General features: G+C 41.6%; 1 protein-coding gene and 1 long non-coding RNA gene across 6 annotated transcripts in view; both read left to right on the top strand.

Annotated features, from left to right (window-relative positions):
- MYB (MYB proto-oncogene, transcription factor) overlaps nt 1-14,767 on the top strand; it is an 86,367-nt gene extending 71,600 nt beyond the window's left edge. For 3 of the 4 annotated variants that reach the window (XM_082215908.1, XM_082215909.1, XM_082215906.1), the window contains 6 exons: nt 1,147-1,286; nt 2,092-2,206; nt 2,305-2,430; nt 3,360-3,470; nt 6,317-6,424; nt 13,252-14,767. In XM_082215908.1, coding sequence (XP_082072034.1) covers nt 1,147-1,286; nt 2,092-2,206; nt 2,305-2,430; nt 3,360-3,470; nt 6,317-6,424; nt 13,252-13,368 — 717 coding nt within the window. In that variant the 3' untranslated portion in view covers nt 13,369-14,767. Of the gene's footprint in view, nt 1-1,146; nt 1,287-2,091; nt 2,207-2,304; nt 2,435-3,359; nt 3,471-6,316; nt 6,425-13,251 lie in introns of all 4 variants that reach the window. The other variant, XM_082215907.1, reaches the window with a different exon arrangement.
- Nucleotides 14,768-17,122: 2,355 nt separating this feature from the next.
- The window catches only part of LOC309528511, an 82,566-nt gene continuing 79,426 nt past the window's right edge, over nt 17,123-20,262 (top strand). For both annotated transcript variants that reach the window (XR_014217779.1, XR_014217780.1), the window contains exon 1: nt 17,123-17,358. This is a non-coding gene — a long non-coding RNA (uncharacterized lncRNA). The remainder of the gene's footprint in view (nt 17,359-20,262) is intronic.

The following is a 20,262-nucleotide window of genomic DNA, read 5'->3' as shown; positions in this document are numbered from 1 at the left end:
GGAACGAATGACTAATTCCTGCTGCACTCACTGATTGCTCTCCAATTTTGAATTTACTCATAGCTTACTCTTCACCATGGAGTTTAGACTGCCAACAATCTAACTGATAAATTTGCTTTTCTCTTGTGTGTCTTATTCTTGGTGGTTTTCAAGGGGTTAGCGGTTTGTTTGCTTTGCTCTTGCTTGTCATTCCTTCAGCTATCAGAATTTAACATTTCTGTTTCCTGTAACCATTTTTTCTTACCCCATACTTTCCACATTTGGGTTCACTGACTCCCTAAATTTACACTAAACAGACAATGGTGTCCAAATTATGTTGCAAACTAACAAGTGATTTAAAATAAATGATTATATGAAAACATTTTTGAACAGTAAGGTGTGAGTTACAAACTACTTGATATATTTAAGGTATATGCATCTCATTGAATGGGCTAAACAGATTAAGAGTATGTGAATTGGTTTAAGTGGCTTGTGGACTTCTGCTTAAACATGTAGAGTTTGAAACAACATGTTGTTAATGACAGTCATTACTGCTAATGAAGTTTATTTCCTAAATTCTGCAATAGCAGCCCTTTTTCAGCAAATTAAATATTTACATCAAAATAGTAATTTTGAAAAGCTCTGTGCAACTTTTACTTTCTGTTCTGTGAAAGTAAAACAATCAGTTTTAATGGATAAAATAGGAACGTTTAATGTTTTTAAAAAAATCTAGTTGCCATATTTCATGCTACAAGGTTCAGTGGGTGATATCTTTACTTATTTGGAGTGGACCCATTGAAATAATTGAAGTCAAGTCCATAGATTTCATTGGCTATACTCTGCTCATGACCTAGGCGGATGTCACCCAGTACTTCTCATTAACCAAGCTCCAAGGTTCTTTCATATTATTAGACATTCTTTGCAAAGGCAAATAAACTCAGTGAGGTAAAACAAATACTTGTTTCTATAAATAATCTTGTAACAAAACCAAAGGAATATATTTGTGTAGGCCAAACACTAGAAATGTGAAACTTTACTTTGGGAGTATCGCAACCAAAATACTCACTGCCACACAACATGACGCTGCTGTTGATACAGTTTCACTGTAAGTTCGTGGAAGAAGCACTCCTGTTAACTGAGATGCCCTCTCTTTTTTAATATTTGCAGTTCTTGAACACCTCAAGCCAAGAAAGCCTGGACCTGGACAATCCAACTTTAACTTCCACTCCCCTCTGTGCTCATAAACTCACTGTTACAGCACCTCTTCACAGAGACCAAGCATTTAAGATACAGAAGGAGAATAATATGTAATTTCTCTTGCTTTATTATTTTTTTAAAAAATGTACTTTTGCCATATTACTAGAACAGCTAAAATAGGCTACGAACATGCATCTTTATTTCTTTCACCCTGATCCAGAGTTTGTTGGGTTTTGGTTGGGCACACAGAGCTTCTCTGTAAGTAAGCATCCCATTCATTTCAGTGGAGGGCAGCTCAGCATTGTCCATTTGGAGCTGCTCCTTCCATTGACATGAATGAGGCCAGATGTGTAGGGTAGCTTTTGAACTAGTATGGTGGCCGCTAGGTCAGTTGTTCCTACCATCTTATAATGGAACTCCTTCTGGGCACATATAATTAGAACAAAAGCAAAGCCTGCTAGGTTAGGCCAGTGGCCCAGTATCTTGTTCTCACAGTGGCCACCCATACTTGTGGGGAACCTACAAGTGGGACCTGAGCAGAAGACCTCTCTCTCCTGTAATTTCCAGCAACGTGTTCATAAGAATTCTGCCTCCAGCTGTAGTACTGTTAGCCATATCATCCATGAATTTGTCCAGTCCTCTTTTAAAGCAAACCAAATGGCACTCTGCGTCCACCATCATTATTCCTAAGTGCTTGAAGAGGTTTGTGGACATTATTTCAGCAGTGCCCACAGCGCCCCTGAAATATATGCCCTCATTATTATCCCCATAGCACACATGGCTGTTTAGAACATAGAACTTTGCAGTACACAAGTCAACCTTTTAATGTGACGCTACTCTAAACTAGGATTTCAGCAAAAAGATTCAAACTACTTCCTAATTTCTCTCCTCCCCCCCCCCCTTTTGTGGACTCAGCTTCAGAACTCCAGCTATCAAAAGATCAATATTGGAGAGCTCTCCAAGAACACCAACTCCATTTAAAAATGCACTTGCAGCTCAAGAATTCAAATATGGACCCTTGAAAATGCTGGTAAGAAGGGGGAAAAACCGTGATAAAAATTGGATTTATATGAGGATGATACGAAGAGTTTTGTGTTGTTTCATTGCATACTTATTTTTCGTTTTTAGCCTCAGACACCAGCTCACCTTGTAGACGATCTGCAAGATGTTATCAAGCAAGAGTCCGATGAAACTGACATTGCTTCTGGCATATGTGAAAATGGATCCCCTTTGTTGAAGAAAATCAAACAGGAGGCAAGTTAAACAATATTTATCTAAGACCACTTAAAACTGGGCTCACATTGCCCAGAAGTGTCTTAAATTGATTCACTTACTCTGGCGAGAAGCCAATTTTGCCATGTTTTAATTTTAAAGATCATCAGGAGCTGGATCAGATTGTTCAAATATTTCCTCAATCTTAAATTTTTGTAAGCAAACAGATTAGGTGAACCATAATATGTCACAGAAACAATACAGTAAGCCTGCCACTTGCATGCATTTAACTTGTGCGCATTCAGCTTCATGCGCATGGCAAATAATAAAAAGGGGGTGACTTTGGCTATCTATCCGCCATTGAACTTAATGGGTTTTGATTATACTCCATTTTGGCTTTGGGTGCGATCCCTAGAATGTAACGCCTGCGTAAGTTGTGGGCCTACTGTCCTGTCATTTCTGTCTTTCAGAGAAGACCATTGCTTCCACAGCAAAAAGTATACAATTGGTGCCTGATGTTTATATGTTGAGAATAGATTATCCTGGTCCTTACATACAACAAATTATGTCAAGCCTTGTAAACCATTAATTTCAAAAATTTCATACTCTCTGGCTTTAGTGGAATTCTCAGGAACAAGAAAGTTAATCAGTGAAGCCTTGCACATCTTTTACAAAATTTAAAAAGACTACAATTTTTCATTGATGGCCCCACTAAGAAACTTAGTTGCAGTCTAGATTTCCAGGAGCTTAAATTATTGTTTAATTTTTTAAAAAAATTGAATTAATCCTGAATTAATCCTTAATGTTATGTCATACAGAGAGTGACTTTTCAAGAACTAATATACACTGACAAAACTAAATTGCGATGTAGGCCAACTTTATCTGGAAATAACAATTACAGGTACTGCTAAATAGGGATAAAGTAAGTCACTTGTTGATATTTGAAACATAGCTCTGCTTTCTGCTTATAGGTAGAGTCTCCAACAGGCAAAGCAGGAAACTTCTTTTCCTCAAACCATTGGGAAGGAGAAGGGCTGAACACACAGCTGTTCACACATGTGTCCACTGTAGAAGATGTGCCGGTATGTATTAAGCTATGAATCTTGCGTTATTTGTTATTTTGTTTTTTGTGACATGGCATATTTGGAAGCTGTGGTAAACAAGCAGATACAGCTCAGGAGCCACATCTGTCTCACCAAGATGTTTCCTCTTGACCATGTCACCAGGCTGCTGTTGTGGGCTGATTTGTCTGCAAAATGGGTAATTCTGCAGGAAAGGGTTGGGAAACTTTTCCCAGAGAAAGTGCCTTAGGTAGAGCCACTTGTTGCTAATACCTTATTCCCCCCACCCCCTTCTGAAATTCAAGTAGTAAAAAAATGTACAGCCTACGATACGCACGTGGAAATCTTCTTGTTTTTAACTAAAGGCATGTTTAATACTCCCATTATAATGAACAGGACACTAAAACGCTTAACTTTGGTTTGAAAATCATTATATATATTGTCAGGGGTTCAGGAGCAGAGGCGAGGGCAAAGGAGGAAACAGAGAGCGAGGGGGAGGAGGCAGAAGAAAGGATGAGTGATGACGACGACCCGAGATCTCCGAGTCTTTCCAGTGAATCAGAAGATTCACAAAAAGGAGCACCAGTGGCCAGGGCAAGGGGGGAGACTAGGGGGACACCCCAGGAAGAAAGAGCCAGAGGGGACTCAGAGGGGAGCAGTTGGAGATCGGGACCAACGTCACCGCCAGAGAGTAGGAAAGAGGAAGAGCGCCAGGGAGCAAGCGCTGGCAGCTCGCAACAGGAGGGAGGGCACAAGTCAGGAGTGGCCACACCTTCATCGGGGAGCGAAGTGACGGTTAGACGGAAAGTGGAAGGTTGGGCGCGCGCGCCAAGTTCAAATGCACAGGAAGGTGGCGCAGTAGGCAGCCCGGAAAGGGAGCCAGGTCCTAAAGCCCGGCGCAAGGAGACAGGAGAGTCAGGGGGGTCAGCGTCAGAAGAATCCCGGAAGGAAGAGACCCAGGGGGGCAGAGGGACCCAGAGGAGAACTGTCAGGCGGAAAAGGTGGAGCAGGGCTAGGATATTAAGTTGGTGCGCAAGGGGCGGAGACTCAGACGGAGCTTCGCCGATCTAAGCATAAGACGTAGGGTTGCACGCAGCAGCTCGAGAATGGAGACTGTAACTCAATAAAGACTTTTATTTAACGATCGCTGGCTAGCGTGATCCTCTGTGAGCTAGGATCTGGAAGTAACCCTGACATATATGCACTTAATTTGGGCTGGATTGTGCCAAAACATTTTTCACCTTAAGTTCACCAGTTTTTCTTTATATTGTATATATAAAAGCACTGTGCTGGTACAGAGTGCACTTTAGGTTGTGTAAAAAGCTGAGCCAAAGTTCTGCTCATAATTGGATCACTGAAGTGTTTGCTGAAGTCAGTGGAATCAGTGAAATGTTTACTTTCTTTGCCCAACACCCTTTGTAAATGGCATAATTTCATTTTTAATATAAATGGGATTAGAACACAATATAGTCCAATTGCTACATACTTGTACTTAAGCCGATTTACTGCTATTTAAAATTTATTTCTCACTGTTCCCTTAAAGTGACTGGTACCAGATTTAGCCTTGCGTGTTTTCAGTTTTACTGGGCTGTGTGAGTCAGACTGCATGTTAATACTGTCAACTAAAGGACAAGGAAATTCCCACTTTAGTACGCATGTCATTCTGATCGTTTCAATGCAGTGTGCTGCTTAGCTATTTACGTTAAGCTTAGCTTAAGTAGTTTGCTGAAAATAAACCTTACAACACTATGATTTCTCTTTTAAGAATCTGACAGCCCTATCCTATGCTTCTTTAATCAGAACTAAATAAGTTCTATTCTGGAGAATATAGATATAGATAAATCACCTTTGTGGGATGAGTTAATAAAGAATTAGCTGGATCCCTAGTTCCAAAGCACAGAACTAAACACACTCTCCAGCAAGAGAGAGCCTTAAAATCACAGAATCATGCAGCTCAGTGAAGTGGGAAGAATATAAGCTGTTAGACCCTTTCTATATCCTGCTTAGTCCTCTTACAGTGCTTCCCTTCTCTAACCCTCTCACAATGAACCGACCACACTGGTAGTAAGATTAAATGCTTTACTTACAAACTCCAAAGGTCAGATTCATGTGTTATTCCATGCAGCAGCAAGAAGAACACAGGTAGAAAATTATTGGGTTACAAAATACAGAAAAATACTTCTGAGCACACAGTCTGGGCTTGAATTGGTCAAGTCCAGACCAATGTTGCCTGGTCAGCTTCACATGGTGGAAGAGACCAAACAAAGGAAGGGTCACTTCCTTCTTCACTGGAGGTGAGGGAGCATGACCTGAGTCTACGAATAGAGTTCTGTGGTCTCAATCCCTTCATGCATTAACTAGCCCTAAGCTTGCCAGTTACATTTGACTACAATTTCCCACATTCTGCTGAGTTGAAAGGGGCTTAATGCTCAACAAGGGCATGCAGTTTGGTGTTTCTGGAGGGTGAGATGTTCTCTGAAAACTCCCAGGCCATTATTTATCATTTCTGCCTGTTCACTGATACAGTACTTGTTGCCTCTCTCAGCAGCTGCTCCAAAACAACATTTCCCTTTTAACTGTCTCTTTTTCATGTTGTGTATGTAATGTCATGACTCAGTATAACCAATCAGACTTGGTTATATGACCTCACCACAATAGCCAATTCAGAAATGCACACAGAACAAGTTCACATTGGAACTTCCTTCTAAGTGATTGTTCTAGGATCAGGCTGTGACAATGCATAGCAACATCTTGTACCCAAGCTACTCTTTTAAATGAATGAAATTAAATCATTGAAATAATGTATTCAGCATATTCATTCATTCTTCCTTTTCAATTACCTCTATTTTTTTTTACTGTTTCATCAGAATCTACTTACCAGTTCTGGTTTAAAGATGCCTGCATCAGAAGAAGAGGACAATACTCATAAATTATTTGCATTACATAGAAATAGGTCATCAGTTAGCCCACTTCAGGTAAAATTCGCCTTTAAAAATTATTTGCAGTATACGATGATGCCTTGCACAATAATAGTACATATTTCTAGATTACTATTGGCTGCAGTATTGTTTGCTGACTATAAAATTCAATGAAAAAAGCTGTAAGGAAAGAACTGACCTGACATTTTGGTACGCTGGTTGAAAGGTGGCATTCTTTTTTCTGCAACCTGGAAAAAAATGGTTTGTCAAAATGTAAACAGGATGGAAGACACAGATGTTATTCCCTCCTATTGCCATTACAGACTTCATTTTTGTAGCGGTGAAGCATGCTCTTTTACATATAGGTTTCCTTGGACTGATCATTTTAATTGGCTATCGTAAGTATGAATTTCAGCAAAGTTCCACAAGGCAGTTCAATGGAAAGTCAAGATTTTGACAGAAGGGCAGGAAGGAAAAGTTGCCAAGCCTAGAGAAGGGCCTTGATTTCAATGGTAGGACCTTTATGTGTGTTGCATGCAGAAGATCCCAAGTTCAGACCCCTTTATCTCCCATGACAAAGGTGGGATAAGGCTGGGAAAGGCATCTCTCTGAAACCTTGGAGAGCCATTGCAGAATAGACAAAACAGCTAGAAGGTTCAATGGTCTGGCCCAGTGTAAGGTTGTTTCCTGTGTTTAGCTGTGAAGAAGGTAAGGTTACAGTGGTACCTCGCAAGACGAATGCCTCGGAAGACGAAAAACTCGCAAGACGAAAGAGTTTTTCGTTTTTTGAGTTGCTTCGCAAGACGAATTTCCCTATGGGCTTGCTTCGCAAGACGAAAACGTCTTGCAAGTTTGTTTCCTTTTTCTTAAAACCGCTTGAAGAGGTGCAGTTGCGACTTGACCATGATTCGCAAGACGAAAAAACTCGCAGAACGAATTAATTTCGTCTTGCGAGGCACCACTGTAGTTACTAATGCAAAAGGTTTTTAGCTGTAAGAACCTAAATAGAGCCCTGCTGGATCATGCCGAAGATTCTCCTTGGCCTGCATTCTGTTCCCAGTCATGGCGAACCAAAAACCCATGGGAAGCCCTCAAGCAGAGAGCAAAAGTGCACCAGGCCTCTCCAGCTATTGTTTCCCAGTAAAAGTGCACTTGAGGGAGATCAGTTTCTTGGGTTTACGACATTATATATGAAATAATGGAGGACAGCTCCACACACCAGGAAAAAACACACCACAGCAGTGAATATGTGACTTGCAGACATACAACATGGTATCTTTCCACTGTCTTGTGAAGCTGCAAAGATAAATAGTACAGCAGTTGCTCATATGGTAATAATCCCCTTCTGGACAAGAGCATTAGATCATCTACTTCAATAGAGCTGAGCCAACAAAATATTTAAAATCTTTGATTACTCCTTAAGCAAATAGCATTTGCTCTGAGTAAATGAAGTAGAATTGGCTGAGTACCTTAACTAGAATTTTGCATTCGACTTTTATTACCACAGAATTGATAAATGGCTGGTGAATGAGCTTTCTCCCTGTTCCAGTCATGAACCTTGGGGTTGTCACTTTTCAAAAGTTGTTCTGATCCTTGGATGTGCAAACTCAGTAAAAGATTGTGTGTACACTGGGAGAAGTCATCTTCCCTCCTACTCAAAGAGGCAATCGGAGATTGTCATTCAGGAGGCAAGAGCAGAGGAAGAGCATAAGAACATTTTCTCTTTCTCACTCTGTAGGCTTATCCTCCCATTTGCTCCAGTAGGCCCATTCAATTTAACCTCGTAACAGCAAACCGGGGGGGGGGGGAGGTATTCTGACCATATGACTGTGTGGTCTGCTACAACATCGCTATGCTGAACGATAATGGATGCTAGCTTTGAGTTCCCGGTTGTGTCTGTTGCCTTTAGGACGCTCTTTGTGCAGGGGTCATTTTGACATCAAAGTAATCATATTGTGGTATGTGGTGGGATTCTTCCTTGGGCAAAGCTTCCATGAAAGTACAGATAATTTTTTCCCACCTAAAACTTGGAAATATTGCTGCAGAACAAGTCCTGAGTTAATAAATGGATTGCAGACTGTGGCCCCTTAAAAATCACTGAGGATAAAGGATAGCTATCAGTCTCACTATGAATACAACCCTGAACGTTTGTTAGTAGCCTTGCTGTTGACTTCAGGAAGCCTAGTCGGCAACCATTTTGTTTTCAGAAGAGTGCTTCATTGTAAAACAATCAGGTCAGTGTTCTGCTCATTTGCATCTGTTCAAGTACAGAGTGGCTGAAGACAATGCACTAATCACAGCAGACTTCAGTGAACCAAATGTTTATGTTGGCCTGAGGTAAAATCCAACTCCAATTAAAAAGTGATTCCTAAATTTCAATCCAAGTGGAAACCACCATTTTGAATGGGGAATTTACAACCATTGGTATAAATTGTATAATATGTGAGCTTTTCGTTTGGGATTCAGAAACCCAACCTTCACCTTTACGCACTTTGCTATTATAAAGGGGGCAGGTATCCTTAAAAAAAACCCAAAAGACATTATTGGCAATCCCACCTGCCAAATATGTTTTGACTATATTTGATTTTGGCTTGAGGCATGACCCCCAGAATATAGCGCGTGCGCCCTGGTCACTTGAGAGTTCACTGTATTACTTATTCCCACTTTTCTTCCCTTGAGTGCTTCCTACTTACAAGAAAGCATAATGTGTGACTCAGTCTTTACAGTGTGTGAGTGAAGGAAAACACCTTGGCACAGCCTTGCCTTGTTTCTCTCTTTTCCCTAGAGGGGTCACTTTCCTTTAAAGTGCTTTAACTGGATAGCCCAGTTAAAGCTTTGACAATCTGTTTACTGTTCACTCTTCCCTGGGGCAACAGAAGGCAGGTTACAGGATAAGTGAGATAATTGCCTTGCTAGAAGAAGGATGTTCTTGTAGGATTACTGATGTGGCAAAATGAACCAAGAGTGACACAGCTGACAATACACCATGGCTTGATAATTATAATAATATTTATTAAAGTTTCACAGACAATAAAAAGTTTCAAAATGTAAACATAAGATAATTATGTTGATAATTGTATATCAACGTGGCATAAACATACTGTATGGAGGTTGCCTTTCTTACCCACAATTTTAACTTTTGAAGTAGCTTTGGAAACTGTTAACTTTTAAAAGCTGATGTGAAAGAACAAATTGATTGCTTTAGCAATATTTGCAGTGGATTAGTACCAAACATAACAGACTCATATAATCCAGAGACCTGATCCGAAACACATAGCCAGCTAATGATTTTTTCCTGGTTTGGGGCTAAATTGCCTTTAATAATGCACTCAGAACCCACTGGCACAAGCTAGCAAAAAGTAGCCATACATAAAACCAATGGAACAGGAGTCACGTGGCAAGCATTGCTGGGTTGTACATTGGTGTTTCGTGCAGCACTCTCTCACGGATGCTAATGAGAAATTTGTCCTGTGGCAGCTTGTGAGAGGTATAGCATGTGGGAAGTGGCCATTGCTGATGAGTGGAGCATCTTGAGGGGGGAGGCAGAGGTGCAACTGGGTTATTAACACTCACATCCCACAAAAGTGCTTGCAAGGGGATGAGATGCATTGGAAGATGCTGCTGCTGCTGCTGCTGAGCACCAGCCTTACACACCCCTGTCCAGAAATATGTGCCTGTTTTGTGTTTGTTTGTTTGTTTGTATGTATGTATGTATGTATGTATGTATGTACCAAGTATGGAAGTGGAGCGTTTTCTTTTCTGAAAACTTTCGTATATGTCTGTGAAACCACCTTCTAAAACTGGCAGACCAGAGGTCTGGGCAGTGCCCCCACCCCATAGCAATGTTCTTTTATGGCACTAGAGGTGCCATTTGGGCTTATGTGTGTTGGATTTGATGCATGTAACCCTATTTGAATACTAGCTGATGCACCAAGGGTGTTGGAAGTAGGAGAGGTGCTCTCAGGCAGATTGGAAAGGAATTATCTCCCTCCACTGCTACGCACAGGGACCATGTAAGGGAGAGCACCATCCAGAGTATTTTCAGAGGTGACTGCCCAGCCTTTGTTTACACACAGAGAGAGAATTGTGGTAAGCCATAGGGTGTGACTGTCTGTGGTTACTATCAGGTCACTGTATGCTTTCAATGAATTCTGATCCCTACCCACTGCTGCATGTTTAAGATAATGGAAGTGAGTTACTGTTCATGTGGTCCCTTATCATGAGAAGAAGAAGCAGCCACACAAGAGCATCTGCCTATCACTTTCTGTTTTACTTCAGAATATAATTTATTTATTTTATATGAACAATTTCCACCTTCCACCAGAAGAATGGACCCAATGCAGGCTGCAGAGCACATACACTACATGAAAAACAGTCAAACTAAAACTGTCAAAACATTCCAGAGAATAATGTATTCCTAACACACACATTAACTGCAAGAAGATCAAACCTATCCATTCTGAAGGAAATCAGCCCTGAGTGCTCACCAGAAGGACAGATCCTGAAGCTGAGGCTCCAATACTTTGGCCACCTCATGAGAAGAGAAGACTCCCTGGAAAAGACCCTGATGTTGGGAAAGATTGAGGGCACAAGGAGAAGGGGACGACAGAGGACGAGATGGTTTGACAGTTTTCTTGAAGCTACTAACATGAGTTTGACCAAACTGCGGGAGGCAGTGGAAGACAGGAGTGCCTGGCGTGCTCTGGTCCATGGGGTCATGAAGAGTCGGACATGACTAAAAGACTAAACAACAACAAAGAGAAAAATTAAAGAGTTGCAAAGAACCCATAGTGTAAGGCAAATGTTGTCATTTGCTTCCACAGAGCTTAAGCGATTCAGATATCCCCATGCCTAACCTAGACACCCTTCAGCAGTAAGATCCATTTTTGCCTATGTACTGTTCTACAAAAATACCTCCATCATTCCAGCAGTGGTTGCTTTCTCCCCTGAGTGGATCTGAATTGTTGAGCTTACAACAAAGACTGAAATTAGCCAAGGGATGCCAGGTTCCCCAAAGGGGTGGAGATTGCTCACTGAAATCATAGCAGAGGAAACAGCACCAGTGTGGTGGCATATCTGTAATGTGAAAAGTATGTCACACCTGCCCTTGGCTGCGGTTTGAAGAGACAGAGGCCCATGTTGCAGAGAAAGCAAAATTAACAGGGTGCCCTGTGTCACACTTTTATGAACTGCTTGAATACCAAAGTGTGTATCACGTGGAAATGCAAAAGGTGGATTAATAAATGGATGACCTGGTCTAGCAAGGATCTTATGATGTTCTTATGCTCACAGAAGCTCTTCAAAGAGACAAGGGATTGCAAACAGTTCTTCCCACCCACCCCATTTCTCTTCCACAAAGATCTTGTCCTTTGTTCCCTCCCTGCTGTTGTGTAAATTACCACCCTGAGAATTGTGATCTGACATAAGTGTGCTTAGAATTTTGAAAGAGATTGAGTGTTGTGTGGTAGTTTATACATTGCTGCATCAAAACTGCAAGTTCTGGTAGGAATATAGTACATAAAGGGAGAAGAAGAAAAATATATCTGTATTTACACATTCCATAGAGTGCTGAAATTTTTGCCCTCCTATTGGCTTGGGGCACCAAGACATTTTGCATGTCTCAAGAACAAGCAAATGACTGAGATGCCACCCTGGTTACAGATATGTTTATCTCCGGGCAGCACAGCACTGAGGAGGCGTTCCAATCTTTGTAAATACCACAAAAACAAACGATATTAAATTATAGCTAAAAAACTTGTTTCTCTCAGCAGACTGGTTCCCATCCCCACCCCCACCCCGGTACCTTTCACAGTGGGACATTTACCTCCGGCTATGTGCTAACATATTTTTGAAGTTACCTGAACAAAACTGAGCTAGTTATTAACTTGAGTCCAGAGCTGTCTGTGTGAACCCTCACTTTGGACTAGGCTATGCAAGTTGGGTACAGTCACTGCTTTCAGCCCACAAGTTCAGCAACTGTCTACTAGGGAACTTGTGGCCCTCCAGATGTTCTAGGAATTCATCTCCCACCAGCCCTAAGCAGCATAGCCCAATGGCCAGCATTGCTATGAATGCTGTAGGCAAGCAACAAAAGTCGGCTCTGGTTCTACATCATGCAAGAGCAACTTGCCTTGTGGGGCAGAGCCAGGCAACAACCCCTTAACAACAATATCCATGCTGCTTACTGAGTGAGAGGTCAGTGAGGTTGCGGGTGGAGCCAATCTGGCAGTCCTGCTAGTGTACCCAAACAGCCCCAGCCTCACTGTCGCCCTCTTCTCCTCCTGGTAAACAGCCATGCCACTGCCAGGAAGCTATTGCTATGGCTATGCCCCACTGGGGTGGGCTGTTCCTGACATGGTACTTGCTGCCACTGGGGTAGGCTGTTCCTGACATGGTACTTGTTGGGTTGCTTGAAAATATTTTTAGCATCATTCCTTCATTCCCTTCTTAAGCCTATTTACATCTCAGGGGCTCTCAGAAACACTAGGATTGGCTTCAACACAACATTCCTAGACGTTGCTTCCAGTGGCAAGTCTGTCAAACCCATTTGTAGACTACACTGTGTGGCCACCAAAATTTTCAAAGCACCCCTCCAAAAAAAGAATCATGGCAGTGGTGCTTTCCTGAGGGTCCTGAGAATTGTAGCTCTGTAAGGGGATAAACTGCAGTTCTTGGGTTTCTTGTGTGTGGGGGGGGTATGCACTTTGAATGTGCTTTAAAGGTATGTTGTGTATGCATTACAGTCCTCTGTAATGCCACTATTGCAGATGACTTGGGCACAGAGGACAATTCTGCGACAGCAACCCTGGGAAGGAGCAGATTTACAGGAAGGACTGGCTTGTGCCACAGCTTCTAAAAAAAATTCTTTTTATTTTTGTTTCTAGCATTTTAGCAACACATGGGATTCAGCATTTTGTGGGAAGACAGAGGATCAGCTGAGCTTCTCGGATCCTGCACGCAAGCATATGAACGCATTCTCGACTCGAACTCTGGTCATGTGAAAAAGAGTCTTCCAATAAGCATTATGTTTTCTTTTCAAAACACTTCCACTTGATTTGGACTTACTGTTCCTCTACATGGGAGAAAAACCTTTTTCGTTGTTGTTGTTGTTGTGGTACAACATTTGGGAGCAGCACAAAGTGCATTCAGTCACAAAAGCATATATGTGTATATATTGTTCATGTTGGATCTCACCCAACTTAAAAAAAGAAAAGGAAGAAAATAATTCTGTTTGTTGATGATGCTTACCTAAACTCTTAGGTATTGAATTTTATGCAATTAATTATTAATAATGTGAATGCCGATTTCTTTCTTTTTAAAAAAGTGATTTTTAAATGATTTTATATATATATATATTAAAAAAAAAACTTTTTGGGAGATCAAATGGACCAGTATTAATTCAGTGAGGAGTTGCCACATGAGTTCCCATACCAGTGAGGATGCTTGCTGAGGTTTCCTTTTTTCTTTGAGGAGCTGGCACTCCATCAGTAGCACCAGTCACTGAACAAATGTCTCGGTATGAAATACTGCAAGAAAAGCATTACTGCAAATGCTGATCTAAAGGTGTAGGCTGGGGGCCAATCCAGACTGGCAGTGGTCACACAGCTATACTGTTTGAAGAACTGTTCCACTCATTAGAACTGTAGACTGTTTACGTGTGTATGTTGTTGTTTTTTAATTAGCTTGCTTTTAAAAAAATTATTACGGTATGAAACATAGTTTTATGAGAACAAATTATATTTTTTATCCAGTAATTTAATTTTGTAAATGTCAAATGGGTTTTGTTCTATTTTTGGTTTGGTTGGTTTTTGTTTTGCAGGGGGGGGTGTTGATTTTTTTCTGGTGCAGATTTACACCATGTAGATGGGCAAGGCCATAGAGCTTTATAAACGAAAGAGAAACCTGAGGTGGGGGGGGGGGGTAGCTAACTTAACTATGCACTAGCATTTCTGACTTTGGAAACATTACTGCTTTTTAACCCCCTACCTGGCCCTCCTTTTTTTTTTGCAAGCAATACTTTAAAACACTGTTCTTGGGAGATTTTATGTGCCTATATGTGTGCTCATGGGTTTGCAACAACATAGAATGCAAACTCCAGCTATTTGGGAGATCCTAGTCTTGCTTGCTGCTTCTACTCTTGTTTCACTTGTAGTCTAAATAGTCCCTAACATGGATTCCATACACAAAAACATTTTTTTTAAAAAAAAAATGTATGTCTTTTGGACTGCCATATCAAACTTTTCCCAGTACTAAGAGAAGGTTGCTTCTTTTTCTTATAATGGATTCTGAATTTGCTGCCTTAATAGAATTAGGTGCAGCTTTTCCTGCACTTAACTTTTTATAAGACACTGTACTTACTGCCTTGTAGATAAATAAAGTGTGCCGTTTTGTAAAAACCTACCGTTTGTTTAAATGCACTTGAGTTTTAGTATATTTGGGGGAGAGAAGTGGGGGGGAAGTAATCTTGCCACATCCATCTGTTCATTGAGCAGGTCTTGCAAAGTAACAAGATGCACTTCTACCCAGAACTCAAAACATTGGAAACCCATAGAATCGTATCAAGGTTTCAAATTGCCCATCAAGTTGGGACAGTCCAGTTCTACAATGGATATTTGAGTTAGATCTTGTTGTTTAAATAAATTATTCTATACCATTCAGAACATCGTATATACTCGAGTATAAGTCGACTCTAATATAAGCTGAGGCACCTAATTTTACCACAAAAAACTAGGAAAACTTACTGACTCGAGTATAAGCCGGTTCACCACACCACAAACCTCCTAGTGGGCCGGAGTGTGTGCGCGCGCACGTGCATGTGCACACAGCAGAAGGGGCTTCTCTCCCCCCCCAGCCCCTTCCGCCCCCCTGCCTACCTAGGGTGCTGCCCAGAGGCTGGTGGCGGCAGCGGTGGAGGAAGAACAAGCAGCCCCAAAGGGCTGCTTTCGGGCTGCTCATTCCTCCTCCTCTGCCGACAACAGCCTCTGCTGCTGGAAATGCGCTTGGGTGAGGCCCTCACTCAAGTATAAGCCAAGGGGGGCTTTTTCGGCATAAAAAATGCTGAAAATGTTGGCTTATACACGAGTATATATGGTATTTCATTCAGTGTGGGTATGACTGTGTGTAGAACAGGATGGGGCTCATATAGTGCAGAACAACAAAATATGGCTTGGTGCCTGAGTCCTTGCATCTTTCCAGGTTTCAGGTTCTGCTGGGAGGAACTTCTGCCTGCATGCTAGCGATTCCTTTTCCTGAATAATTAAAAATGCATGTTGAATGGAATGTGCTTATCCTAGTTCAAAAATGGATACCAGTATACACTCAGGTGCAGAAGGCCCATGTGTGTATTTTGCACAACATTTTAAACAAAAGTCCAGTCAGCATCTCAACACAAGAGTGTAACAAAGAAAAATCGACTCAAGTGCGCTTCATGGTGTATTTTTTAGTTGGGCCTGTATACCTCCCCCACTATTGAGTAGGTTCTGTTTGCCCCCAGGCCAAAGAATACAAAAAAATAAATAAAATGAAAGCCAAATGGCGATACAAGCTGCAATTTGAACCTCAAAATTGCTTCTTTTCTCATATGGCTCAACTTTTAATTGAAGTCAAGTTTGAGGTGCCTCATGACCAGAATATTGGCATGCCATAATCTTCTGAACAGCCAAGGATGTATCCCGTACTTTGAAAGAAAGTTATCATATGCCATATGACACTGCTGCTGTCTTCACTATTTTTTTAAAAAAGACCTTTCATGGCACAAAACGCTTTAAATAATATATAATGTATCCTCACAACAACCCTGGGAGGGAAATCATTTCACAAGCAAGGCATTGGAGGTGGACAGGCTCTACCCCCACTCAAAAATGGTGGGGGGGGGACACAATTGAAAGGTGAGAAGTGGACCTTTCTCACCCTCAATGGACCATTCCAACCCTTCCATGGGTGCCTCCCCATCCCTCGCCTCCAAAATCACCTCATCATGCCCCAACATGGCAATAATCGGGGTTATAAAATAAGCTATGCTAAAAGAGGTTGGTTTGTTTGTTTGTTTGTTTGGTCAGTCAGTTTTTTGTTTGTAAGCCAGTCATGGGAAGGGGGGTGCCATGGGTTGTCACAGATACAAAGTCTCCCTCATTTTCTTGACTAGTCATTTACCATGCTTCCTCACTATTTCAGTTTGTTGGTTTCCTTTTCTATTTCACACCCAGCATCAACCTGTCCTCACTTACCGTATTTTTTGCACCATAACACTCACTTTTTTCCTCCTAAAAAGTAAGGGGAAACGTCTGTGCGTGTTATGGAGGGAATGCCTACGGGTGGCATGCCTACGGATTTTCCTCCTCTAAAAACTACGTGCGTGTTATGGTCGGGTGCGTGTTATAGAGCGAAAAATACGGTACATCTTTGCCCAACCTCCTCCTTTGACCTGAGGGGCACGCCAGGGGAGTGCTGCTTCACCTTTCCCACTTTGAGGCACTGCAACAGGGTGCTTTTAACAGCTTCTCAAAAGTCCCTGTTCCAAAATGCCACAGAAACATGGGCACAGCTGCCCACCCTCGTAATCTGGGGAACCGGGTTCGCGTCTCTGCTCCTCCACATGCAGCTGCTGGGTGACCTTGGGCCAGTCACACTTCTCTGAAGTCTCTCAGCCCCACTCACCTCACAGAGTGTTTGTTGTGGGGGAGGAAGGGAAAGGAGAATGTTAGCCGCTTTGAGACTCCTGAAGGGGAGTGAAAGGCGGGATATCAAATCCAAATCCAAACTCCTAAATCAATAAAAATACATAGCTAACAGGTTCTGCCTTCCCCAACAGAAGGCCTACTGCCACTAACAAAAGTCTTGGCTGCTGTTTTTGTCTTCCAATATGCTTTGGGCCTGACAGGGTGCTTTGAGGCGGCTCCTGCCAACTCCCAAAGAGAGAAAGCAGCCCTCACGGAGACCTTTTGTTTGAAAAGAACATGGAGGCCAGGCATCGCTCGCTGATTGACTTGCAGGTAGGGATGGAAGTTTCTCATATTTCTAATCTTAAGTTTTCCACATTTTCACACCAGTTCATTGTTGTTGTTTTTCAGAAGGGGGGTGGGGAGTCTTCATGGAAATTTATCAGCATTTGAGTACCAATTTATCCTAAGACACATTTTTAAGAGCAATTTCCCCAATGCAATTCATTTTTTTTATTATGCTTCCACTAACATATATATTTTAATGCACATTTTACCTCAGAATATGCTTTTTTTTTTACACATCTCAGCTTGAGAGCTGCATTGCAAAATCCAGAGAACTGCACATTTTCAAAGATGACCATGTTTTTGTTTTGTTAGGGTGGTTCACTTTTAAATGAGAAATGAATCTACAATACAAATCAGCACACATCTCACCTACCCCAAAGCCAGCAACATAAAATCAATATAAAGCTATCATAAGAACTTGCACATGGAAAAGATATTTGGTGCGAGTCTTTTCAGAACAGCAAGAATGCATACCTGTCATAAGTTGAAAGGTTTGGGGAAGTGAAAAATGCCTTCACTGGCACCTAAAAATTCATAACATAAGCACCAGTCAAGTCTACGAGGAAGCTATTCCAGAAATTACTCCAGTCATAATATGGTTCTATGCCAAACAAATTGTCGAAGAAACAAACCTGTATTATTTAATTAGTACAAGCAATATATTGTACATATCAAATATATAGAAGCTATAATTAGGGAAACAGTTCCATAAATAAAATAATGTAGACAAAATATTAGGAAGAACTTGATGAAGTTTGAGCCATCAGTTGATAGAACAGAAGGAAATGGACACTTTTTCACTGAAGCAGAGGCTGGCGGGAAAGTTGCATTCAGCTGTTTTACTCAGAGTAGATCCACTGAAATTAATGAACATGACCAAGTTAGGTCAATTAATTTCTATAAGTCTACTCTGGATAAAATTTAACTCCTGGATGGCAAACTTCAATGGGGGCTGTGTAGTAATGGGCTTCCTGCATTGGGAGAGGGATGGGCTCAGGACCGTTGAGGTTCTTTTCAACTCTATAATTGTAAAGGTGGTGTCTCCCCTTCACAGTAACTCTGGCACAGTCAGCTTGGTATTTACAGTATTTATTACATATGTACAAGAAACAGCTACAGTTCAGAATTATGCATCTGAACCCATTGAATCAGATTCAGGGAGTGGCTTCCTTCAATTCCCGCGCCAATAAAGTAGGCATGGGAATCGCACAAGACGTCTTTGATCCTTACGTTTCATTTCCCTCCTTGTCTGTGCTGATGTGAAAGCAACCTCCCTTCCAGAGTCTGAGCTCCCTTCCTGAGCCTCTGGGTGGTTGAAGAGCTCCACAGCATCCCCGAGCCCCTGCTCTGCCTCTTCCGTCACTTGCTCCTCTGGATTCTCCCTGACAATAATTCTACATAAGAGCATTGTTAGAGAGGGGCCCATGCCCCTGGTCTTTTGGACTGGGCCCCATATCTCATGTCTCATCATATATATAAATAATCTACAGACATACACACTTGCAGAGCTGATGCATTTGTCATGCAGATTTGTTTCATAGTCATGTGCCCTCTTTTAAATACATATAAATGTCCCTGATTCTATGACTGGGCTGGTCCAGCAGTGGTCCTGGCAGTCAACAATCTACTAGATTAATGGTCTTCAACGGGTGAGCCAGGACCCACTACTAAGTTGCAACATGACCTAAGGTGGGTCACAACAGCCCTAAAGACATGGTAAAAAAGAGAAGTGGGTGTCCAAATGCACATTTGGGTTAAAAGGTGGTCCTGGGTCTGCAAAGGTTGAAGATAACTTTAAACTACAACAGCAACCCAATAGGTGTGCAGGATACATTGCAGGACTTCTGCAGATCATATACAGGTCCATTGTACAACAGTTCCTGTCAAATTCACAACCGCAAAACTACACAAAGCAATAAAGTTAAGTTAACATAAATAGTAAAGGAGGTACTTGGTGTCTTAATTCATGATAAATCACCCAGGTGGTTTCATGTTAGCTTTTCTGGATCTGTGCCTACGGAGAATGATGGTGTGTGCGAAGTGTGATGTCACTACTTTCCGTATATATGTATGGTGATTAATCTTCATCAGGCATGCTTTTACAGAGCTCCCAGTGAAGCAATGCTCTCAACATTACATCAGTAATTTTTAATCCTGATTGTTTCAGTTGCCCTGGAGAACTCACAAAATTAAGCCGTTACAATGCTAGCCCAATCATGTACAGAATTTGTTAATTGCCATATACATACTGTTATTGCATGCATGCATGCATTCATACATACATACATAACAAGTATGTGGCATGGAAATCAAGTAGCTGCATATTCAGATTATTTAGTAATGTGCCCATGCAACTGACAATCACAAAACACCCCAAATGACCCTGCAATATATATGTGTGTGTATATTAGCAATCTGTTTATGAGGCAAGCACTCTGATGCATGCACAGAGCTCCCCAGCCATGGTGCTGTTCTTTGGAGAGACCACTCTGCATGCGTCCCCATTCATTTCAGTCTAGGAACATCAGCAGACACAAACCAATGGGGGATGTTATAGAGCAGTAAGAGGTGTACACTTAGATACACACGCATCAAACTCTAGATTGTGGTGCATATGTTGAATTTGACATCAATGTTTACAAGTTTCAAGGAGCAAAGATGTTGCCTTTATTTTATTATTGCTTTCTAGTTACAGGCTCTTCTTGATATCTCTGGGTACAAAAACACTTGATATGTGTTTGTTGCATCTCACCCTGCTGTACAGAGCCAGGATTTATCCAGCTCTCCTAGCTTCTATCTCTGTATTGAAGCTTTGTATTAGCCTATGAGGTAATACAGAAATATGGAATAGTATTTAGGTGAGGAAAAGTGGAGTGCTGCATCTCTCCC

The sequence above is a fragment of the Podarcis vaucheri genome (assembly GCF_965113315.1).
Source record: "Podarcis vaucheri genome assembly, chromosome: 3".
NCBI classification, from domain to species: Eukaryota; Metazoa; Chordata; class Lepidosauria; order Squamata; family Lacertidae; genus Podarcis; species Podarcis vaucheri.
Note: the sequence above shows the minus strand (reverse complement) of the source record. Positions and strands in the feature narration are given on the sequence as shown.